The 23,985-nt window shown below is 45.2% G+C and overlaps 2 protein-coding genes and 1 non-coding gene across 3 annotated transcripts in view; 1 reads left to right on the forward strand and 2 right to left on the reverse strand.

Moving 5' to 3' along the window:
• LOC128403931 (dual specificity protein phosphatase 10-like) overlaps positions 1-23,985 on the forward strand; it is a 259,214-nt gene that overhangs the window by 186,158 nt on the left and 49,071 nt on the right. The gene's annotated exons all lie outside the window — the stretch shown is intronic.
• On the reverse strand, positions 3,998-5,229 carry LOC128403937 (olfactory receptor 6N2-like). Its single transcript, XM_053369129.1, has one exon. It carries the CDS (start codon positions 5,218-5,220, stop codon positions 4,240-4,242), a length of 981 nt encoding a protein of 326 aa, XP_053225104.1. The 5' UTR covers positions 5,221-5,229; the 3' UTR covers positions 3,998-4,239.
• Positions 17,888-17,961, reverse strand: TRNAR-UCU (transfer RNA arginine (anticodon UCU)). The gene has a single exon. It is a non-coding gene; the product is annotated as a tRNA-Arg (tRNA).

Here is a 23,985-nt window from a genome sequence, read left to right on the forward strand (position 1 = left end):
GGGAATACAAAGATGAAGCAGATCCCTGGAGCCTGCAGGATTGCACCCACTGCAGGCAATTCCTGTTCTTCTACACATACTCAGCTGCCACACCAGGTCTGCTTGAACTCACCTTTCTGCCTTCCCCACCTCTGCACTGTTGTGCCTAACATGTCCCAACTTGGTGTGATTCAGGCCCTAACCATCCCCAGTGGTGATGTCACCTCATCCTACTCCATTGCTACTGCTTACACGGCTGCAGCCACCTGAGCCATGACCACCTCACTTTCCTCACACACCCAACTCCTGCATCAGCTGTCGCCATGAGCACAGGGGCCACAACTGACTGTGATAAAAGGACAGATCCCCAATGCTGGCCCAACATGAGGGCAGTAGCCAGTTCCTCTTTCCTGGTCCTGGGCACAATAAACCATTTTTTAAGCAATATAAATCATAATAAAATAAACACCAAGCATAAAAACTCAGAGCAAATTAACCTAATTAGCCTTGCTTACTATAGATAGATAGATAGATAGAAAGAAAGGTGTGTGTGTGTGTGTGTGTGTGTGTGTGTGTGTGTGTGTGAGAGAGAGAGAGAGAGAGAGAGAGAGAGAGAGAGATTTTATTTTCCTGTGTTAGTTTTCCATGGGGCTTGCTCAGCTGAGGTATGGCTTTCCCACATGCCAGCTACTAGCTGGGCAGCTGAAGAAGAAGAAGAAGAAGAAGAAGAAGAAGAAGAAGAAGAAGAAGAAGAAGAAGAAGAGGAGGAGGAGGAGTTTGGATTTGATATCCCGCTTTATCACTACCCGAAGGAGTCTCAAAGTGGCTAACATTCTCCTTTCCCTTCCTCCCCCACAACAAACACTCTGTGAGGTGAGTGGGGCTGAGAGACTTCAGAGAAGTGTGACTAGCCCAAGGTCACCCAGCAGCTGCATGTGGAGGTGCAGAGACGCGAACCCGGTTCCCCAGATTGCAAGACTACCGCTCTTAACCACTACACCACTACACTGGCTTCAGCAAAGCCCTGCTGTGCCCCCAGCTCATGAGGAGATCCTCTCTGGAGTCTGTAGAGGATGTCTCCTTCGGGGAGGTGCAACAGGGCTTTGCTGAGGCTGGTCAGGTCTCTCCCTCCACTTCTGGGGTCCCTGATAGTTTCCGGAACACTGTACCAGCATGTTCCAGCTGGCGAAAAAAGCCCTGGCTCTATCTCTTAGTCTCCAGTATTATACTTCCACAGGAAGACCCGGTATCGAATCCATGTTTGGCCACTGGGTGGTCTTGGGCCAACTACGCTTGTGTCTTGGCCTTATCTTCCTTGCAGGGTTGTTGTGAAAATAAAATGTGTGTGTGTGCTCTAAGGATGGGGGAGAAATTCCATTCCATTCACATTTTAAGGCAAGCTTACCCAATTTGCACTTTCTGAAACAATACAAGCAATTCCCAATTTACATGGGGGTTACGTTCCAAGGCACTGCGCATTTAAGTGAAATTGTGCATATTTGGAACACCATTGAAAAAGGCAGCAAAACCTGTTCCAGGAGGGGGAAGCTGCAGAATTCCAGGTGTTGTTAGCCCCGCTCAATCAGCAAGTTTAGAGATGATGGGAGCTGTGATCCGGAGGAACAGAGGTTCCCCATTACTGCTGTGGGTGAACCTTTAGTCCTGACCCAACAGGGCTCTGTATTCAAAGCACCCTCCACTGCAGAAGCTTTCCCAATTAGAAACCCACAATAAATCCAAAATATGTTTTCCCCCTTTTAGGAAAGCACACTCAGCACCAGAGAACTGGCGTTTCCAAAGTAGGCACTTACCTGCCTTCTCATTTCGTAAAAAATTCCTGCAGCATTTAAAGGTTCAAGGGAACAGCGAATCAGGAAGGCATCAAATGGGTCTCTAACCTGTGGCTTAAATGTGGACTTGGTTGGCTGCCTAATTCCAGGAGTTACCTGTGGATTATGTATGTATTTTGCAACCGGCCTTCGGGAGCTCATTGTTACAAACCTAATGGGCTGGATCGAAACTGAGTGTTTCTGGGAATCAGTCCCTATGCCAGGCTTAACCCCCTTGGCACCAGTTTGTGAAAATGTTTTCCCCCCTCTCTTACCAGGTCAGAAAGTGGCATCTTACAAAATAAAGCGATCAAGTGGGGGGTGGGATTATTGTAAAGCAATCACTTTGATATTTTTCATGTTTACAAATGGAAGTGGGTGGGTGGGCTTTTGAGGGTTATGTGTGTTACCAGACAGGTTGCTTAAATTATGCCTATACGTCCCATGGAAGTAGCCTTTTGAGAATATACCTCATGTTCTCTATTTTGAGAGAGACAGCCAAATATTTTTGTGAAAATAGTAATTGCAGCACCAGATAGGCAAATTGTATTGAGACATTTCAAGGCTGCTGTGCCTTTAATTAAAAGTTTCCTCCTCCAGAAGGAGAAACACCCTGTATATCTGATTGCTTCCTCTTCGTTCCAGCTAGCATTGCTGATGAATGATGGATATTTATTTTATTACATTTGTTAGTTGATTTATCTTGCCCAGGGCAACACATTACAATTCAGCCTTTAACTGCCCTGTAATAAATTACAGAAAGCAAAACTGTTTTTAGAGTAACCAGGATATATTGGAAGACATGGGTACCAAATTTTCTGTGGGTCCTAAATTTTACATGAGGCATGAATGATATTACAAAAGCACACAAGAGGGGCGCTGTTGGGTCAGGACAATGGCCCATCTAGTCCAGCATCCTGTTCCCACAGTGGCCAATCAGATGCTTGTAAGAAGTCTGCAAGCAGGACTCAACCAAAAGAATGCTATCCCTCTGGTGGTTGCAGCACATATAGAAACATAGAGGGCTGCCTTCAGATGTCTTCTAAAAGTTGTATAGTTATTGATCTCCTTGACATCTGATGGGAGGGCATTCCACAGATGTTCAAGGCTGTGTATATTTTACTTCCCACCCCCCTTTTATAGAATAATAGAATTGTAGCGTTGGAAATGACCATCTGGTACAGCCCCCTTGCAACGCAGGAATCACAGCTAAAGAATCTGTTTAAAAACCTCCAATGAAGGACAGTCCACCGCCTTCTGAGGACGCTTGTTCCACTGTCGTCAGAAAGATCTTCCTAACGTTTCATTGCAATCTCCTTTCTTATAATTTGAATCCTTTGGTTAAGGTCCTCCCCTCTGGGGCTGCAGAAAACAGGCTTGCTCCATCTGAGGTCCAGCGCCGAGGGCCTTCTGGCAGTTCCCTCACTGTGAGAAGCCAAGTTACAGGGAACCAGGCAGAGGGCTTTCTCGGTAGTGGCACCCGCCCTGTGGAACGCCCTCCCACCAGATGTCAAAGAGAAAAACAACTACCAGACTTTTAGAAGACATCTGAAGGCATCCCTGTTTAGGGAAGCTTTTAATGTTTGATGCATTACTGTATTTTAATATTTTGTTGGAAGCTGCCCAGAGTGGCTGGGGAAGCCCAGCCAGATGGGCGGGGTATGAATGAATGAATGAATGAATGAATAAATAAATAAATAATATCTTCCATGTGACAGCCATTCAGATACTTGAAGCTGGCTATTGTATCAACTCTCAGTCCACTCTTCTCCAGGCTAAACATACCCTGTTGCCTCCACCATTCTTCACAAGGCTTGGTTTCTAGCGCCTTGATTTTCTTGGTCCCAACTGAAATCAGTTTTGTTAGTTTAGGCTCAGTTATTCAATCTTTTAAGGAAGGTCATATTGGATCCTGATTCTATCTTCTGAAGTATAAGTCACTCCTCCCAGTTTGGCGCCATCTGCAAATTTGATGAACACCCCCTCTATATCTATATTTGTAACAGCCTTATGAAGAAGACTAGGCTAAGTTAATATATGTAAACAAGCAGCAGTTCTTGTCAATAAATGGTGGGGGTGGGGGTGGGGGTGGGATGCAGGGGCCCCAAACTTACATATAGCGTATATAGCCCAGGAAATCCTGTTGGCATGTATTATCATTACTCTACTGAGAATTATTATTATTGCTCTACTAAGTTCTACTGAGAGTAGACCCATTGGAATTAATGGAACTAAGTTAGTCATGTCCAATAATTTCAATGGAGCCACTCTGAGCATGACTAGCATTTGATACAGTGGATGTGGAAGTTGTGTGGCCTTGAGAAAGTCCTGAGGTCCAGAAAGAGAGGTGTGGAGGGTTGCATTTGGTCCTTGGGCTTCCCATCTCTTTTGTAGAGAATTGGGTTGACTAATGGGCTGAGGATGGTGAAGTTCATGACGGAAGCTCTGCCATATTCATCCTGATCTTCCTCTTTATCGCTCTTAGGATTTCTTGGTTCCGCAAGCTATAGATGATTGGGTTGACCAATGGGGTGAGGACGGCATAGATCACGGCGAATGCTCTGTCATATTCCAAAGAATAGCTTTTCTTCAGCCTGACGTACATAAAAATGATGCTTCCGAAAAAGAGCAGGACGACCGTCAGGTGGGAGGCGCAGGTGGAAAAAGCCTTCTCACGACTCTCGGCCGCCTGGATCTTCAGGACGGACTGGATGATCTTCACATAGGAGACCATGATGAGCAGGAAGGTCACTAGGATGATGAAGGCGTTGACCGCAAAGTCAACCAAGACGTTGATGGAGGTGTCAGTGCAGGCCAAGCTGAGCAATGGTGGGAAGTCGCAGAAGATGTGCTCAATCTTATTGGGGCCGCAGAAAGGGAGCTTGGAGACTAAGATGACTTCAGTGACAGGACACATGAAGCCACAGATCCAGCACCCAGCAGCCATTTGAACACACAGCTTGGTTGTCATGATGGATGGATAGCGGAGAGGGTTGCATATGGCAATGTACCGATCGTACGCCATTGTTGTGAGCAGGTAGCACTCAGTGGCCCCCAGCGAGTGGAAGAAATAAGTTTGCAGGAGGCATCCAGCAAAGGAGATGCTCTTCCTTTCGCTGAGCAGGTTGGAGAGCATCTTTGGGATGGTGGTGGCTGTATACCAGATCTCCAAGAAGGACAAGATGCTGATGAAAAAGTACATGGGCGTGTGGAGCTTGGGGTCGGTGCGGATGATGGTGAAAATGAGCAGGTTGCCAAAGATGGTGAAGAGGTAGACAAGGAGGAGCAAAAGGAAGAGGGGCTTGTGGAAGCGCTGGAGGTTTGGGAAGCCCACCATGATGAACTCCGTGACCTCGGTCTGGTTGAGGACTTCCATCTCCCCTAGATCAGGAGAAATATGAAATATGGGCATAGAGAAAGAGACAATGGTTGCAGAAGACCACATTAAAAGTAGCCCTTGCTTGTGAAGCATGTATACTGTTTAATAATAATAAAATAAACATTAAAAAGTCAGTAAAACAAAAGTAGCTCTTGCATGCTGATCCCTAGGGTTGTAAAAGACCTGCACTCAATAGCTGGAAGTATAAATACCAACCATCCCTTCCTCAATTACCTGTATATCTTAGTGGCCTTTCTACATTTAAGTACACATCTTATAATTGCTGATCACATTTGGTTATCTGTTTGGACATGTAGACTGACTATATTAATATATACGTTTAAATCAGGGTTGATTGATCCTTCCTATTGTCAATGGGAGTTGACACTGCTTCTTTTTTCTTTCGGTTACATTTGCAATAAAAAATCAGCCGGCAATGGTAATAAATCGTTCTTGCCTAAGCTGGATTCCGACTATCCGTCTTGAAGACTTCTCCAGAGACAGGCTGGAGGGCACCATGAGCTAACACACCAGGAAGCAGAAGCATCCAACTCCCTTTTCCTGAAACTCTGCTGGTAACTCGCTTTATCTTTCATTTGCAGTGAATTGTCCCCAATCCTCCCTCTCAACCTTTGCCACTAAAAGAGAGTTAAGCAGAGATAAATGTTGGAGAGAGAAAGGTTCCCAGGAACTGATTCCTCTTCAGTTTTCACTGCCTGTTTCCAGAAGACTTCAAATTCTCAGCTATCAAAGTAAATTTCATGCTTGACATGCAGAGCTGTTTTTCTGAGAAGAAGAGGTGCCAGAACTCACCATGAACGCCTCCCTTGTTCTCTTAGAATGGCAATGGCGCCCACCTGAGAGGTGCCGGAACTGAGTTCCGGTGAGTTCCAGCTGGAAAAAAGCTCTGTTGACATGAAGAATTAAATGTGTTAACTACTAGCCAAGCTCTACAAATCTCAGGAATTGGGAACCTCAGGCTTGAGAGTCAAATTTGGCCCTCCAGGCCTCTCTATTTGACTCTTGGAACTGTCCCCTGACCGTACTCCTTTCCGTGTTCCCATAGTCTCAGTCTGTGAAGAGTAGCAAGCAGATCTCTGCAGCACCTGTGAGTCAGATATCCCTGACCCAGGACCAGAGGCCACCACACCTGTGACTGGGGCTCTTGTCTGGCTTTTCAATTCTCCAAGGGCCACTGATACAGATAAGGTGATGAACCAGGCAGGCGTTTCAGAGCTGCATGTGAGGCTACTCAGGAGGATGGGGAAGTATGTGCAAGCCTGTGTTGGCTGGTCCATATGGGCAAATGGGCCACTGTCCCACCAGCCCCAGTCTGCCTTTACTTGCCTGATTTCTCACTTGCAACTGGTCCAGGGAATGGCACCATCTGTCAGCTACCCCCTCCTCATTCTCAGTGTCTTGTAGAAGTCAGCATGGAGGAGGATGGGGACAAAACTAGTATTAGTAGGCTCCACCGATCATTGGCTCTGCCCTGCCTGTCATTGGACCTGGCCCCATCTGTGGGTGGGCTTCCTGCCTTCTGCTCCACCAGTCACAATGGGCACCAGGGTATGATGGAGAGCCAGGAAGGGATGGAACCTTCAGCTCCTATTTGAAGTTTTTGGTCCAAGCTATTTCATTGCGGAAGTAACAGCTCCCTTATAGCTTACAAGAGCATCGGGGGGAAAAAAACCCTGCTGGATCAGGCCGATGGCCCATCTATTTCAACATCCTGTGGTCAGCCTGAAAGCACAACCTGAGTGCCACAGCGCTCTTTCCACTTGTGGTCCCCAGTAACGGGTATTCAGTTGGAGGAATCTGTTGAAAAAAGGGCTATCAAGCAAATTTGCTTCCATCTGTTCCTTTGACCCTTTGCTGTGAAGGCTCTTTCCCTTAGTTCTCTACCATCAAAATTTTAACTCTCTCTCTCTCAACAGATATCTAAATTGTTTAGCAATGTACATTATTTACATATTCATTGATGTATGCAACTTCCTCTTTGCTTTTCTTGTTTCTGAAGTGTTGTTCGTTGCCAAGGGCAGCCTATGTGCACCAATACTGCAATCCTAACCATGTCTACTCAGATGTAAGACCCTTTAAATCCAGGGATGATTACTCCCAGATAAGTGGGTTTAGCATTTGAACCTTAATCTGCTGCCTATTGTGATTTTTTAAAAAAGGAATGCACCACTCATTTTTGTTCTTTTCACATGGAAAGAAGTGGAATATTTGTTACTTGCAGCTTTTACCTGTGCTTCACAGTTGAAGTCCTAACATATTTGTCAAAATGGGGAGAATCAACTTGATTTGACTGCTGATTTTTGACCACCCATAATTCTTCTTTCTAGAAGTAAAATTAAATTAAAATTCATGTCCTTTCCCCCCATTTGAAGGTCTCTCCACTTGTCACAAAAAAGAAAAAAAGGATGACAAGGTTATACTGAATTGTGAAACCAAAGTTGCAGAAGTGGCTGGAATCCTAACCCCACAGACCTCACCAAATTCAATGGAATTTACTTCTGAGAAGACATGGTTAGGTTTGCAGCCATAGATGGCCATAGCCACTTTGTTGTTATGGTGTTGTTTTTGCCATAAAAAACCCCAAACCTAACAGGGCTACCCTTCTGGAAATTTATTAACTTTGAAAGGGAACATGCAAGGAAGATTTGCAAATATTAGTTGATGGTTGAGATATGTGTGCTTGTTGTGTGCTACATTAGAAAAGTTATAAATATGTGCATTTCTGCAGCAAAAGACAGTGAAGCCGTAGATTTGTGCAAAATAAAGCAATTACACCAGATCGTAAAATACCAGCGCAAATGAATATGATGAAAGCGCAAATGAATATCGGAAGAAAATGTTTGCACATCCCTGATTCAGAGGCACAATGTTCTCAGCAGTGGAGGGAGAACAGAGCCATCATGGTGAGTAGCCATTCCTTCCTACCTTATCTTCCACGAACCTGCCTAATCTTCTCTTAAAGTTGTCCAAGTTGGTGGCCATCATTACATTTTGTGGGAACTAATTCCATAGTTTAACTATGTGCTGTGTGAAGAAGGAAGTACTTTATTTCTGTCCTGAATCTTCAGCTTGACTGGATGTTGATGAATTCCAGTGTTGCTGTGCTGTGGAAAGAGATAATTTGGGTTGCACCATTCTTTAGACTATCCTTCTCCACCCTAATGTATAGCTCATTAGCAATGGAATCCCCCGTTCCAAATAGTTTAAAAATAAATGAAACAATAAACATCTGGAGCAAATGAATGGGTGTAACTGCTTACCACCATGAAGGAAATCATATATTTCTCTGTCAAATAATTTTTTTGCAGGAGCTATGGAAAGGAGAGAGTGTTATTTGCCTTCTCCAAATCTTGGTGGTTTCTGGCATGAAGCACTTTCATTTGTTGTTGTTTAGTCGTATGATCACTGCAGATGGTGACAGCAGTCACAAAATTAAAAGCACCTTCATAGGTGCATGCTATTCCTTCTGTTCAGTGATCTATCCTTTGTCTTGGGAACAGCACAGTAGGTGATGGAGATTGTTTCCCTGTCTGTCTCTGGCTGCTTTTGAAGCTGTCTGTTCCTAACAGGTACTAGCTGTGATGATTTATATGCTACCTCCAGGGTGAGGGGAATTTTGCCCCCAGCTGTTGAGAATTATGAGCAGGAGAGTGTTATCATCCTCATGCCCTATTTTTGGCTTCCCAGAGATATCTAATTGGCCACCGCTAGAATTGAATGCTGGACTAGATAGGACTTTGGTCTGCTCCAGAAGGGCTCATCTGACATCCCCATTTACGTGGAGATCTCTTTTCCCTACTCATCTCATCTCTCAAGAGAGAGGGGCTTTGTTCTTTGTTAGTTTGGTCCTTTGGGGTTGGAAGAGAAAACATGCCCTCCCTTGGCTGAAGATGGAGCTGGACCTCCAGTGGTTCTTCTATCTTAGTTGGGCAAATCAGCAAAACTCACTGGAAACCACTGCTCCAGAACCCTGTGTGTACTCAATTCATATGCATGCATGTACAAATGGAATACGTACCTATGAAACTGCTTTAGACTGTCAGAATGTTTCTCCAAACACACTAGCATTGTATATTCTAATTGCTCACTTGCTGGATCATCACCTTGTTGTGGTGAATGGGCTTGCACGTTCCTATGAGCCCTGTGAGTGAAGCCATCAGGAGTCTCGTACTCCCAGCAGGATCACCCAAGGCTGTAAGGTCAAAGGGGAGGAGCTAGACAAAGAATGATCCAAGAAGTTCTTAATGGCAGAACAGGTGGAAGATACAACAGCTGTGAAGGCGGATGAAGGCTGCAGCAGATAAGAATCTACTGGTCGTCGTGATACTCATGCCATCGGAATAGAGCCTTGCTGCGAAGACTGTGCATTGGTCAGCGTGCACTGATCTACACACATGAAACAAAATCACGCACAGGCGTCTTCCAGAAACCCATCCCAAACCATAAAAAGTCCCATGGCGATCGGCAAATGCTAACAGGGGCAGGACTGTGAAATCCGGAAGCCCCTAGTCATGAACCAGGACATGAGCGGTGGATACAGATTCAGTCGCTCTGACTCAAGGAATGAGGCAGTTGAGCAGCTCGGGAGCTGTATCCATGACTGAGCAGACCTATTTAGGATTCACTCTGTGCACCCCGAAAAGGGATTGGCAGAGAATCTCAAAGGTCACAAGTCTTATTCAACTCTATCACTTGAGGCTGTTTTAACGGGAGATGGCAGGAAGGTTCTCTCTCTCTCTCTCTCTCTCTCTCCCTCTCCCTCTCCCTCTCCCTCTCCCTCTCCCTCTCTCCCTGTCTCTCTCATAATATTAGAACTTGGGGACCATGAAGCTGAGTGATGGAAGATTTAGGACAGAGGTAGGGCAGCGCATCTTCACACAACACCGAGTTAAACTATGGAATTACTTCTCACATGACGCAAGAAAGCACACCAACATGGAGAGCTTCAAAATGGGATTAGACCAATTCATGGAGATAAGGCTACAGATTGCAACTATGTTTACCTCCATTGTCTTTTTAATATTTTATTGGGAGCCACCCATAATGTTTGGGGGCAACTCAGTCAGCTGGGTGGCATATAAATAATAATAATTGTTGTTGTTGGAAGCAGTATGCCTCTTAATACCACTTTCTGGGAAATTCAGGGCAGGAGTGTGCTCTTGCACCCAGGTCCTCCTTGTGGGCTTCTTCCCAGGGCATGAGGTTGACCACTATGAGAACAGGATGCTGGAGTAGATGGGTCTGATCCAGGGCTCTTCTTATGTTCCAGAGCTGCTCTGCCATTGACTCTCAATTGCATTATATGAAGTCAGAGAGCCAGGTCATCAACCCACCTTGCCTTCCCCAACCTGACGTCCTCCAGATGTTGTTGGACTACAGCTTCCATCATTCCTGATTGTTGGCCATGCCAGCTGGCGCTGATGTTGAGATGTGTAGATGCCATGGGTTGTATCCAAGGCTAGCCCTACTTAGACTCATCATGTATTTATTTATAGAAAAATATTTATATACCACTACTTCATAAAAAATAGAAAAGCTGATTAAACAAAAATATATAAAACTGTATATTGAAAACTATATACAACCATATAGTGAAAACCATTAAAAATGGTTTAAAATAGACACCAGCTAACCACTGTGGAAAGGTGTGTTCTTAATTGCTTGCATAGACCTGGCAGAACCGAAATGTATCCAGCAGGTGTTTAAGTTGGCACAGAAGGTGCCTGCTAAATCTCCACTGGCAGGGTATTCTACAGGACTGGGCTTTATTTCTTGCCATTATCAAGTGAGCCTCGCCAACTCGGGGAAGTAAACTGCAGTAAACTCAGGGAAACTCATTGAAGTATATAGACATGAATAGCTTAGATTTGCTAATTCCAGTGGGTTTTATGTGAGTAGGACTTAGTTGTCTACAACCCCATGTCAACACCTGCTTTGGTTTTTTTTAAAATGGATGTTTGACTGAGCTCCAGTCTCTCCCCCCACACCATGGAATCTTTGGTTGTATCCCTAAAGTGTTACTTAACAAACAGTTCTGGGATTTCCTCCCTAAATGCGTTTGTTTTTGCTGCTTCCTCTTCTTCTCTGGGGGATGTGGGACTCTCATCATCAACACTTGGGAGTTGTGTGTCAAGTGGCTTGTTTGTGGGGAACAGGGGGATATGAAGTTAGTTCTCGTCAGGCTGGTATGAGGGATGTGTCCCATCACAGTTCCATTCCTTCCCTCTGGGGTAATTAACTAAAGGCAATTAACGAGGCATCAGAAGGTAAGGGGATAAACATTCAAAATGAAATTTGGCCAGAAGTTCTTGAAGAACTTTCATAGGTGCTGGTTGTATTGATCCACCCATTATCAGAAACATCCACCCACCTCACAAATCTTTCTGATGAGATCCATCTTTATCAACTTTATTATGCATATTTATTTCATTTTATTGGGGGCAATTTAAACCTTCTTCTGTTGACATCTTGTTGCTTGTCCATGGAACCTGTGGATTCTATATTTCAACAAAGCACCTTCTATCATTCGAAATGACAATTCCCTCCCAATAATACTAATACTAATAATATTTGGACCTAAGAAGTTCATCTGGATGAACTTGAGCTAAACTAGTTTGTTTCATGAAAGGACATACTGGAACTGGGACCAGTACATTTTGGGACAGGAGGAACATGAACCAGAGCGAATTTTTAGTGTTGCAGCTCAAGCAGTCTGGAATCAATTGCCAGGCGAAATCAGATAGGTGCTTGGATTGGAATAAAGAATTGGAGCTTTCAATATTTCCCAGACAGTGGAAAAGTGTTTTAGCCTCAATACCAATGGTATCAACGGACCTCAAATTAAGACTTACACAATAGACAACAATATTCAGAATCTATTTGACTCCTTTATGATTGTCTACAAAAGGATTTGCTAAGGTTGCTTTATGCTGGAGATGCAGCAAGGACAATACCTCCCCAAAACATATCTCAGCTTTTCACTTTATGTGTAAGTAGGCTAAATTTTGCGGGGTGGACGGATGTTGAGATCCACCCAGTTCCAGACTTCGTTAACAATCAGAATATCTTGGGGCCAGTGTGTGCACGCTAAATTTCATCTTCCCAGCATGTGTGGAAGTTAATGATTTTTTTTGGGGGGGCTGCACCTTTTGATGGGCAGATGTCAGCGTGACCCAGTTCTAGACTTTCTTAGTTTTCAGGGTGTCTTTAGGCTACGTTTGTTCTGAATGTTAACTTTCTAGCTTGAGTGGAAGTTCTTTGGAGTATACTTCTCCCTGCTCCTCATTTTGAGGGAGATGTGCAAATGTCCCCCTTTCCTGGTAAGCAGAGGTGATGACAATGCCAGATCTATCTATATCTATCATCTATCTATCTATCTATCTATCTATCTATCTATCTATCTATCTATCATCTATCTATCATCTATCTATCTATCTATCTATCTATCTATCTACCTACCTACCTACCTACCTACCTACCTACCTACCTATCTACCTATCTACCTATCTACCTATCTACCTCCCTATCTATCTCATTAAAACTGCAACAAACTTTATTCTGACACCAAACAAACTTTGCGGTCACGTTGGGGAAATCAGAGGCAGGCATGTAAACAAAGTCATTAGAAGATTGGGAGGAGAGCCTTGTGATCCCATCCACAGAGGAAGGAAAAATAGATTAGGTTTCTTTGGGTGAAAGTCTCATAAGGGGTTATTTTGCAGGTGTTATCTCTATAGGCTTAGTAAGTGAGTGGGTGTGCTGAGCTGGTGTGATCTCAAAAGGGTTTGTGAAGATTTCAGAAATCAGGTGATGCATCTGTTGAGTTCAACAGCATTTTTTTGGTGCAATGTCTGTCATCATACTGTGGCCACAACAGTTGAATGTGGGTGATCTAGTAGCATAGCAATGGAGGAGAAGCTTTGCCCTTTTGGGCTGGGAGAAGGGGAAGATATTAGAAGCATATAATTAGAGAGTTGCAAGGGACCCCAAGGATCATCTAGTCCAACTCCTGAAATGCAGGAATCACAACTCAATAGCCACCCAACCTCTGTTTAAAAACCTCCAGTGAAGGAGAGTCCACCACCTTCTGAGGTAGCTCATTCCACTGTCAAACAGCTCTCACCATCACTAAGTTCTTCCTAAAGTTTACCGTATTTTTTGCTCTATAAGACTCACTTTTTCCCTCCTAAAAAGTAAGGGGAAATGTGTGTGCGTCTTATGGAGCGAATGCAGGCTGCGCAGCTATCACAGAAGCCAGAACAGCAAGAGGGATTGCTGCTTTCGCTGCGCAGCGATCCCTCTTGCTGTTCTGGCTTCTGAGATTCAGAATATTTTTTTTCTTGTTTTCCTCCTCCAAAAACTAGGTGCGTCTTGTGGTCTGGTGCGTCTTATAGAGCGAAAAATACGGTAGTTGGAATATCCTTTTTTTGTAATTTGAATCCATTAATTTGAGTGATACCCTCTAGAGGAGTAGGAAAAACCCAAGTTTTCTCCATCTTCCATGTGATATTTCAGATCTTCAGATATCACCTCTCAGTCTTCTCTTCTCCAGGCTAAACATGCCCGGTGCCCTCAACTCTTCCTCATAAGGCTTAGTTTCCAGACCATTTATCATCTTGGGAGATGGAGAGAGCTTGTTTTCTGCTGCTCCAGAGGGTAGCACCTGAATCAATGGGTTCATATTACAAGAAATGAGATCCTGACTAAACATTAGGAAGAACTTTCTGGGGTGCAAGTCAGTGGAACAGACTTGTTCGGAAAGTGGTGGACTATCCTTCATTGGATGCTTTTAAACAGAGGTTGGATGGCCATCTGTCATGGATGCTTTGGATTAGATGATGCTTGGGGGTACCTCCCAACCTGACAATGCTATGATTCGAAGGCCCTTTCATGAAGTAAGATAACGCAAGGTGGGACAAGGTTCAGTATTGATGTGGGATGCGGTTCAGGCTGTGTTCTGGGGGAACACATAACTCTGAAGTTGTTCCAGCAAGAAATAAGCTGAAGATAAGCCCTTATATAGCTGCAGTGGCGGCAGTGGAAGTGCAACCTAACTTTTGCCACCACTTGTTCTGCGAGATGTTGCTTTGGTTAAAGGACTGGGCCTTCTCCAGTCACCTTCTGCTGTAACAAAGAGGGCAGCCTCAGGTCTCCCTGGCTCTTCAGCAGCAAAGTCCTCTAAGGCAGAGGATGGCAGTGCAACATCCTCTGGTTTGGGTGGGGTGAGCACTGCCCCAGAAGACACTGTGAGTGCTTCTGGGACTGACCCTGCATATCCTTCCCCATATGCTTCAGAGACCTCAGCCTCATCCCCCAAAGATGAGAACTTTGGCTGGAGGGTCATGACAGATGGGCACCAATGTTAAGAGGCAACGGACAAATTATTGGTGTGGGTGAAGGTTACTGTGGTTTGTTTTATTGTTTCTGGAGTATTAACTGGGGCAGGGAATGAAAAACAAGAGACATGGCCCTCCACTGTTGGAAGCAGCATGCCTCTGAATGCCAATTGCTGGGAATCACAAGGGACAAGAGTTGTTGTTGTGTTCTGGTCCTGCTTGTGGGCATCTGGTTGGCGGCTGGGAGAATAGGATGCTGGACAAGACGGGCCACTGGCATGCTCAAGCCAAGCTCTTGCATTCTTATAATGAAATCCATAAAAATATTTTCGATCAGTTGATAGCCCTACTGTGATGGCCTGGGATTCAGACTCGGATGCTGAACCTGAGGGATCCCAGCCTGCACAGGATTCCCCGCCTCCAGAACCAGCTGAGCCGGGGCTGGGGCATGAGCCTGAAGGGTCCTCACCTGTGCTGGATCCTCAGGTGCAGGCACCAGCTGAGTCTGCTCTGGCTCCTGAGGGGATGGAGGACCCATTGCTTGCAGGTGCTCCACTCTCAGCCCCGTCAGAGGAAGATGAGGTTGCCTCTGGGTCCGGTAACCCTCCAGCGTCTCCTGAGCTGCAGAGGCTCAGGGTAGAGAGGCGGAGGGAACTAAGTTCCCGCAGGAGGAGTGCTCACCTCCAGACCAGGAGAGGTGAGTCACCAGAGGATCGGGGCCGCCCTATGCCTCGGGGCAGATAAAAGCCAGCCAGTCCCAAGTTGCGGGAGCAACATTGTTGGTTGCTAGATCCTGCCTGAACCCTGTCCTGCTTTCCTGCCTGAGCTCCTGACCTGCCCTGGCTCCCTGTTTGCATGCCTGTTCCTGACTTTACCTGACTCCCTGCCCTGCACCCAGCTTCAGCTACTACGGACTGCCTCCATGTTGCACCTTTGACCACGGACCGGACTTGGACCTTGCCTCTTGGGTAACCCACGGGACCAGCACACCTATGATTAACCTGTCACAAGGAGGTCAAGGTCCTGGTTCCCTGCAGGTAGCAATCCATCCCTGTGAAAAAATGAGAAGCCAACATTAGAGAAGGAATGTTTGTTTGGGGACATTTCCTTGGGCAAGATGAGGGAAAATATTCTATCCATCTGTTTCTGCACATATGTGCCCCTAGGGTTATGTGCAAGCTTCCATGCGTCAGTGCTTGGGTAAGTGCAAGAGGATGATTCTCTTGCACCTGCTGTCCTCTGGATCATGGCTACAGGCTGATATTTTGAGCACACTATTTAGGAACATGAGCATCTTTGAACTAAGCCAACGGGGTATAAATCTCATGGATATGGTTGGGGTGCAGGGGATATTAGAGACTGAAGGATCTATGAACAGCCCAACTGGAGCTCATCTTGTCCAGCAGACTGTTCAGCAGTGTTGTGGAACCTGTGGCACCTGGGATGTTCTTAGACTCAACCCAAGAGTCTATGGTGTCATCCATGACCAATGGTGAACGATGTGGGAGTTGTAGTCCAACAGCATATGGAAGGCCACAGCTTCCCCATCCCTGATGTAGACAGTGGTTGGTTTTGCCTTGTGTGAACTGCCTAAATACCCCTTGTTGGGTCCATGGCTCCCTTGACCAACTATATTCTTTCTGCAGCTCCCCTGTGGGGCTCAGGAGCCCAGTTACGTCACCCCTTGCCTCCAGAGCCGGCAGCCCCTCAACCCTTTTCAAATACCCTCCCTTGTGGAGTGTTCCCTCAGCCTCCTCTCCTCTCCCCTCCCCTTGGGAGTCCTCTGGGTAGCCGCAGCTGCCGCCCCTGGTCTCTGTGCTGCCTCACCCTGCCCCACAGAGAGGTGCCTCCTCACACTGCCCTACAGGGGCCAGAAAAGCACCCCCTGGCTAGCCCCAGAAACACCATTTGCTGGGGGAGCTTGTAGCCAGAGCTGCTGCAGCAAACAGGTGTGAAAGCCTTGGGAGGCAGAGACACAAGAGGGCATCAGAGGAGGGAGGGAAGGAAAGAGGGACAGAGGCCAGTGTTGCCCGCAGCACCCCTGACCATCATTCAAGGCACCCAAGGGTGCCAGGACACACTGGTTGAAAACTACTGGCCTAAATCCTCATCTGCACCAGTTTCCAACAGTGGCAAGATTGAAGGCCTCCATAAAGTTTGCAAGAAGGGCATAAAGGTGCCTGTTCTGAGCAACTGGTAGTCAGAGGTACACGACTTCTGAACCTGGACGTTCTGTTTAGCTTGCTTTTAGCACGAGCCTCTGTGTGGCCCAACTGGAAGTAAACATGGTTGAGCTGGCAGTGGAGTTGTATGGTGATAGCAGTTCGTCTGATGTTCGTCTGATGCTCACCACAGGTACATAAAGGCCAGGGGCACAGTGAGGGAGCAGTACTGATGTGGAGGGATGGGGAAGTAGGCAGGAGGCGGCTGAAAAGCAGAGCCCCTAGCAAGTACCCAGAAAAGTGAAACTTTTGATCAGTGATGTTAGAACATAAGAAGAACCCTGCTGGATCAAGTAAAAGTCTACCATTCTTATTGCAGTAGCCAGTAAGGTGCCTCTAGGAAGTACACAAGCAGGACGTGAAGGCAATAGTTATTCTCCTCACTTGGAATGCACAAGAACTGGTTTTCAGAGGCCCATAGCCTCCAATAGTTGAGGGAGACCACAGCCAATGTGGCTGATAGCCATCAATAGCCTGTTTTCTGGGGATGTAAATAAACAGTGACAAGGTAGTTCTGGAGAGTAGAGAATAAAATGGAAGAGTGGCTTTTATGTGTGTGTGTAACTTATGGATTTTATGTTTTGTCAGCTTTAATAATTTATGTGTTGAAATTCTGCTGCCGGGAAGCCTATTGATGAGAAGAGTATTTGAGCTCTACTTGAAAATAAAGCACCTATCAGACAGACCTGTTAATGAGTCTCTTCTGGGGTTCTGAGGACTTTCTGATAAGCCTTGAGCTGGTCGGAATCGGTGAACCCTTGAAAAACACATTTTTCACTGCAAAGAAAATATCTGTTCCCAAATACTGTACATTGCAAGGTTTATAGTACTAACAGGGAGGGGTTCTGTTTACCATAGGAAACAATAATATGGTAATAATAACATAAAAAAATGAGGTCTGTGTTCCAAGACAGAAAGCTATAAATAAACAAATACAAAGGAAGGAGAGACCATGCATTTTGAATCTGGTGATAGAGGACGAGACAGAAACAGAATACATGACTCCAGGGATTTCAGGAACAGCCGTTCATTTTCTGTTTGAAACCCTCTGGAGTGAAATATAATTAATTAGCATTCCTTACTTGAAGATGAGCGAAAAATTAAGACACCTGTCCTGGAGACCATCTCTGCCGGGACTCGAACCCGGAACCTCTGGATTAGAAGTCCAGCGCGCTCGTCCATTGCGCCACAGAGACCTCACCACGAGCTCAGCATCAGGACCAGAACTGAAAAAGCACGTACCTTCTGCATCACTGCCGAGCAATTCCAGCATCCTGCTATTTCTGTACAGCTTTGTCGAAGGGGGCAGAGTGAAAACATGGAGCTGGGATCCCATTTCCTCTGCTGATCAAATACGTTCCTCTCAGCGTCCCCCCACCCTCTGCTTTGGTGAGGGGGAAGGGGAGGAAAAATTCTATATATAATTCATCGGATATCTCTGTTCCTACCACAAAGGGAAGAAGAGACAGCAAAAACCTGGAGCTGGGATTGAAAAATCTGTTTAGTTGACAGCGTCCATCTGAGCATCAGCACCACGGACAGCGCAAGATGCCTGAGCTTGAATGTAACAGCTGTATCCTGGGAGTGTGTGCGTCTGCCAGCATCCCCCCCCCCGCCCCCGCCTGGAAATAAGCTAATGCTGAAAAGCAGTTTCCACAGCGTTCTGGTTTTGTTAAAGAAGAGCAATGGTGTGTTTATGTGTGTGCGTGTGTAAACTGGAAAACACAACCCACAGGTTTTCCACAACAGCTTTCGTCTACATCTTGCACGTCCAGGAGACTGGTCCTCATCTTTTTCTGCACATGAAATAAAATTATGCACAGGGTCAATACTTTGTTAACTCAGATGGGCAGTGAATCTGGGGCATGAATAGGCCTTCGGGCATGGATGATCTTGACCATTCCCAGTTAGCTAAGGACCCCCTGTTTTTCAAAAGCCAAGCCATGCACCCCCTACTTTTGAAAATTCTGATATGGTAGTTTTTCTTATGTGAATGGTGCTACAGACCCACCTGGGTGAGTTACATAGACCCCCTGGGGTTCACGGACCACCAATTGGGAATCACTGCTCTGAGACAGTGGTTCCTAATTAGCTAAGCATTGCAGACCCCCATTTTTCAAAAGTCAAGCTATGGACCCCCTATGTTTGAAAATTCTGATGTCTCTATGGTAGTTTTTGTTATGTGAATTTTGCCACAGACCCCCTGGGTGGGTTACTCGGACCCGCCTTGGGATCCACATATCACTAATTGGGAACCACTGATCTAGATAAATAAGGGTATTTGTTGTGTGTGTGTGTGTGGGGGGGAGCTTTTTTCAGTCGTCATGCCATGATTCTGCAGCTTCTTTCTAGAGTGTGAAGAAACCTGGTCTAGAGTCTTCTTCATCAGATGCTGCAGAAGAGTTCAGAGGTCTGTGTGGAGTAAAGAATTGTAAATGGCGAGGTCGGGTGGAACTGAATTCCAAAAGTATAATGTGCCACCACTGTGTTTAAGCTTAAATTTATGCAAAGTGGCCATTCATAACAGCCATAACTGATAACTGAAAAATGCTAATATTGCTATGTTAACTACACGAGACGATCACCTCATTCTGGCTAATGTTAGGGCCGGCCCCAGTTACACAATGAAGTCTCATTTTGAAGTTTCCTTTGATAAGGTTGTAATTTAGCTATGATCCTTGCATTGAAGGGGGTTGGAGGAGAAGACCCCTGGGGTCTCTTCCAACTCCAAAGTTCTAGGATTCTGTGATTCTTTCCTCCAGTGAGAATAGAGGGTCCCATGAGGATTTTCTAAGGGAATTAGAAAGGCCACCTGCCTCCAACAGGACAAACCTCTAATTCATCCTAATCTCTATGTGGCGGACTCAACCTTCATTGGAGGTTTTTAAGAAGAGGTTGGATGGCCATTTTTCAGGGATTCTTTAGTTGTGACCCTTGCATTGCAGGGGGTTGGGTGGCCATTGGGGTTCTCTTTCAGCCCTACAATTCTAGGATTCTCTGTGGGGCCTAAGAGGCCTCATGGCAGCTGTAGACCTCACTGCAACCACGTCTCATTCCACGCTTTCTGGAAGTCCTCCCATACTCTCACTCATACCTGCAGTAGTTCTGGAGCACTTCCTTCTAATGATGGCAAAGGTGTTCTTTTCTTGCAAAAATATTTGCATGGTGATTCTGAGTTTTGGCACTCAGTGCCCCCACTGCTGCCAAATTCTTCAATGTCAAATATTGCGAGGGAGATTAGGTAGGCAGGGAACTCACCAGATTATATAGATTAACTCACTTTTAAAAACCATTCATTCTCCATCCCCTGCTGGGCTCCCATGAGCACTTCAGTTGGTTCAGACTGTTGCTCACTGCCTGTTGATTGATTCAAGTCTAGTGATCTAATGATCTAGTGATCTACTTCCAGCCTCTGTCTCTTTTCATACGTCCTTTCATAACTCCATTCCATTCCATTTCCACATTAATCTGTGGTTTAAAAATATCTGGATGGAAATTCATAGGTTTACATTCTCAACGATTATGCATGTGCCTTAAATTTGAATAAATCCCAAATCCTAAGGGGAAGCAGGAGGCCTCTGAGATATTTTGAGCTTGTCAAACTTGCAAGTGAGATCTCCAGACAGTGGCATGAGTCAATGCAGGACCTCTGAAGCACTTCTTGGCACCCCGGTGATGCGGACATTTAAAAAATGACTACAGACAAGCATCTGCTGAAAGCAAAAGCAATATCTCTGACCTTAGCATAATGCTGCAATGTCAGGCTGAGATTATAGGGGGAAGGAGTGCAAACCCAAGAATGGGAAGAAGGCACAAAGGATGAGCTCTCTTATGACTGATAGACCTAGCTTGTAATAAGAGGAAATGATTTACTTGTGCTAGGATTGCCATATTCCAAAACATGTTTGCAGCAGCTAGACTGGTGACTCGGAGCAGCCGTCGAGACCACATAACACCGGTCTTGAAAGATCTACATTGGCTCCCAGTATGCTTCCGAGCACAATTCAAAGTGTTGGTGCTGACCTTTAAAGCCCTAAACGGCCTCAGTCCTGTATACCTGAAGGAGCGTCTCCACCCCCATCATTCTGCCCAGACACTGAGGTCCAGCTCTGAGGGCCTTCTGGTGGTTCCCTCACTGCAAGAAGCCAAGTTACAGGGAACCAGGCAGAAGGGTTGCTCAGTAGTGGCACCAGCCCTGTGGAACGCCCTCCCACCAGATGTCAGAGGAAAAAAAGTACCAGACTTTTAGAAGACAGCCCTGAAGGCAGCCCTGTTTAGTGAAGCTCTTAATGTTTAACAGACCATTGCATTTTAATATTTTGTTGGAAGGTGCCCAGAGTGGCTGGGGAAACCCAGCCAGATGGGTGGGGTATAAATAAATTATTATTATTATTATTATTATTATTATTATTATTATTATTATTAGTCAAAGTTGCTGAGCTTTTCTTGAAAAATCGCTCTATTTGACATATGTTTCACTGGACGTTTTGATGCAAAAATTCCCCCTAGATACCATTTTGCTGCCCAGTTCCCAGATTCCCAGATGTATGGCAGTCCTACCTGTGCTCCCTAATTCCAGTGCTTTGGGGGAGCTATGTCTCCTAGCTTAAGGAAGAAGCCAGAAAGTGCAGCAGGGGAAAAAGAGCTCCTTTGTGACTGATACACCTAGGTTGTAATCCGATGGAACGGTTATATCCAAAAGGCAAATCCTTTTTAGTTCTTCCAACGTCCATCTCTACGTGAACGGTGCCTAGTACAAATGCCCCTGGACCAATTTGTCTGCAATTTGGAACTTCTCTCGTGCCTGCAATTTTCACACCAATTTCCCACGAAACACTGAGGGAGATGAAGCGAATCTTTCTTTCCCACCCCCAAATTATAATGGCTGCTTTTGCAGGGGAAAAAATACTGCACCTATCCTTCTGAAATGTGGAAGGCTTCATGAACTTTTGATTGAATCTGCTAAGTTCTACTCAGAAGCGACCAAGTGAAATTAATGGACCATCGTCATTAATATCAATGGGTCTACTCTGAATTACAGGACTGATGATAGCTGTCAGGAATTCTTGAGCTATGATTTCTGTATTGCAGGGGGTTGGACTAGATCACCCTTGGGGTCCCATCCAACTCTGCAGCTCTATGAGTCTAGGAATAATTTTATATTTTCAAACAGATACAGTAAAAATAAGGGTTGCATCTAATTTTGGTCCTACTTAAAGCAGAGCCATTAAAAATCAACCAATCTGACAGACCCATTACCGGTAATTTCAACAGGTCTGCTCTAAGGAGAACTTAGTTGGATACCAATCAAATAAGCAAGAATGCAAGAATCATTACTACAGAAGTCAAATAAGCAGATCGAGTCCTGCATACATGGGCCCATGTAGCTGTTATATATGTATTTTTTTCCAGAGTTTGAAGAGAAGTTCAGAACATCTCACCATATTTGATCCAGAGTTGAGAGTAGGGATGGAGGAAAAATTTGGTTCAGTTAGGATTTTAATGGGAACCTTCCTAATTCCTGCTTTCTGAAATAATAGGCAGACTGAAACACACCATCCTTAGAAATTTGCACTGCTCTGAATTTTGTGGTGTTCTTTTCCCAGCCAAGTCATGCATATAAAAACATGCATATTAGGGGGAATGTCTGCACAAAACCCATGTATTAGGGAAAGTAACCTATAAAATGCATTATGTTAGGGGAAACTGCTTGCAAAAAAAAAAAAAAGACTATTTGCAGTGAGTTGTGCTGAAATGCTGATAAATTTTCATGAGGACTTGTGGGGAGGGAATTATAAACGGGTGAAGGAATGTGGAGCGCTGAACTTAAGGCTGGAAAAGTGAGAAACCGAGAGAAACAGAAATAGACAGATTTGCCCATCTCTTGGTTTGGGTGTGTGAGGCATGCATGCTTCTGCATCCATATACCTTGTTGGTTGCAAATCTAATAAAAGGGCTCCAAACTGCAGAAATGGAATGAAATGAAATGAAATCGGCCAGCCTGTGTTCCTTTTCTCACAGCCTGCGCAGAACATGGGAGTTTCTCCATTCTACCTCTACTGCCAGGAGCAATTTGCTTTTCCAGTTGCTGGAAATCACAAGCGGGGAGAGCTGATGTAGCACTCAGGTCCTGCTGGCATACTTCTCAGAGGCCTCTCACTGGCAACTGTGAGAAGTGGATGGTGGACTAAATGGACCATTGTGAACCAGGCAGAGAGCCTTCTCGGTAGTGGCACCCTCCCATCCGATGTCAAGGAAATAAACAACTATCTGACTTTTAGAAGACATCTGAAGGCAGCCCTGTTTAGGGAAGTTTTTAATGCTTGGTATTTCATCACTTTAATACAGTGGCACCTCGGGTTACAAACAACTCAGGTTACTAACACTTCGGGTTACAAACTCCACTAACCCGGAAGTAGTACCTCGGGTTACAAACTTTGCCCCAGGATGAGAACGGAAATCGTGCACTGGTGGCGCTGCTGCAGTGGGAGGTCCCATTAGTGAAAGCGTGCCTCAGGTTAAGAATGATTTCGGGTTAAGAACGGACCTCCGGAAGGAATTAAGTTTGTAACCCGAGGTACTACTGTATTATTCATATTATTCATATTCATATTATTCATATTCTGTTGGGAGCTGCCCAGAGTGGCTGAGGAAACCTAGCCAGGGTATAAATAATAATAATAATAATAATAATAATAATAATAATAATAATAATAATAATAATTATTATTATTAGAACCAGCAGTGCTATTCTTATCAGTGCTAACCTCCTTCTTGATACCGTCCAAAGGCGCTGAGTTGTGCCCAACATTATGGCGGGGGGGAGCATCACACACATTCTGTGATGTGCATCAGGAGGAGGCCAATAGTTGGAGGCCGCAGTGGCTGTGAGGCCCAGTGAGGCTGGCTGCCACCGCAAGGCCTGGTGAGCACCACCACTGCGAGCCCCGGTGAGGCCTGCCACCGCTGCCACGAGGCCTGGCCCCTCAAGATTGGAGGGCTTAGCCCCATCCAAACAGAAGACACCTCAGCCCTATAAGAGTTGGTGCCTAGGATATCGTCTGCTATTTATTTCATAAAATCTATATACCATTTGCGTATAAAAAAACCCCAAACGAACCTCAAAGCAGTTTATGAAAAAGATAAAACAATAATATCATTGATAAGAAACAAGCAACCATAATCTCAAACTTTCAAAATGTTAAAATAACAATGGATAA

This window comes from Podarcis raffonei, chromosome 16 (genome assembly GCF_027172205.1).
Source record: "Podarcis raffonei isolate rPodRaf1 chromosome 16, rPodRaf1.pri, whole genome shotgun sequence".
In the NCBI taxonomy this organism is placed as follows: domain Eukaryota; kingdom Metazoa; phylum Chordata; class Lepidosauria; order Squamata; family Lacertidae; genus Podarcis; species Podarcis raffonei.

Coding starts and splice junctions, on each gene's coding strand:
- LOC128403937 (XM_053369129.1), bottom strand. CDS start 5,220: ATGCCCATATTTCATATTTCTCCTGATCTAGGGGAGATGGAAGTCCTC.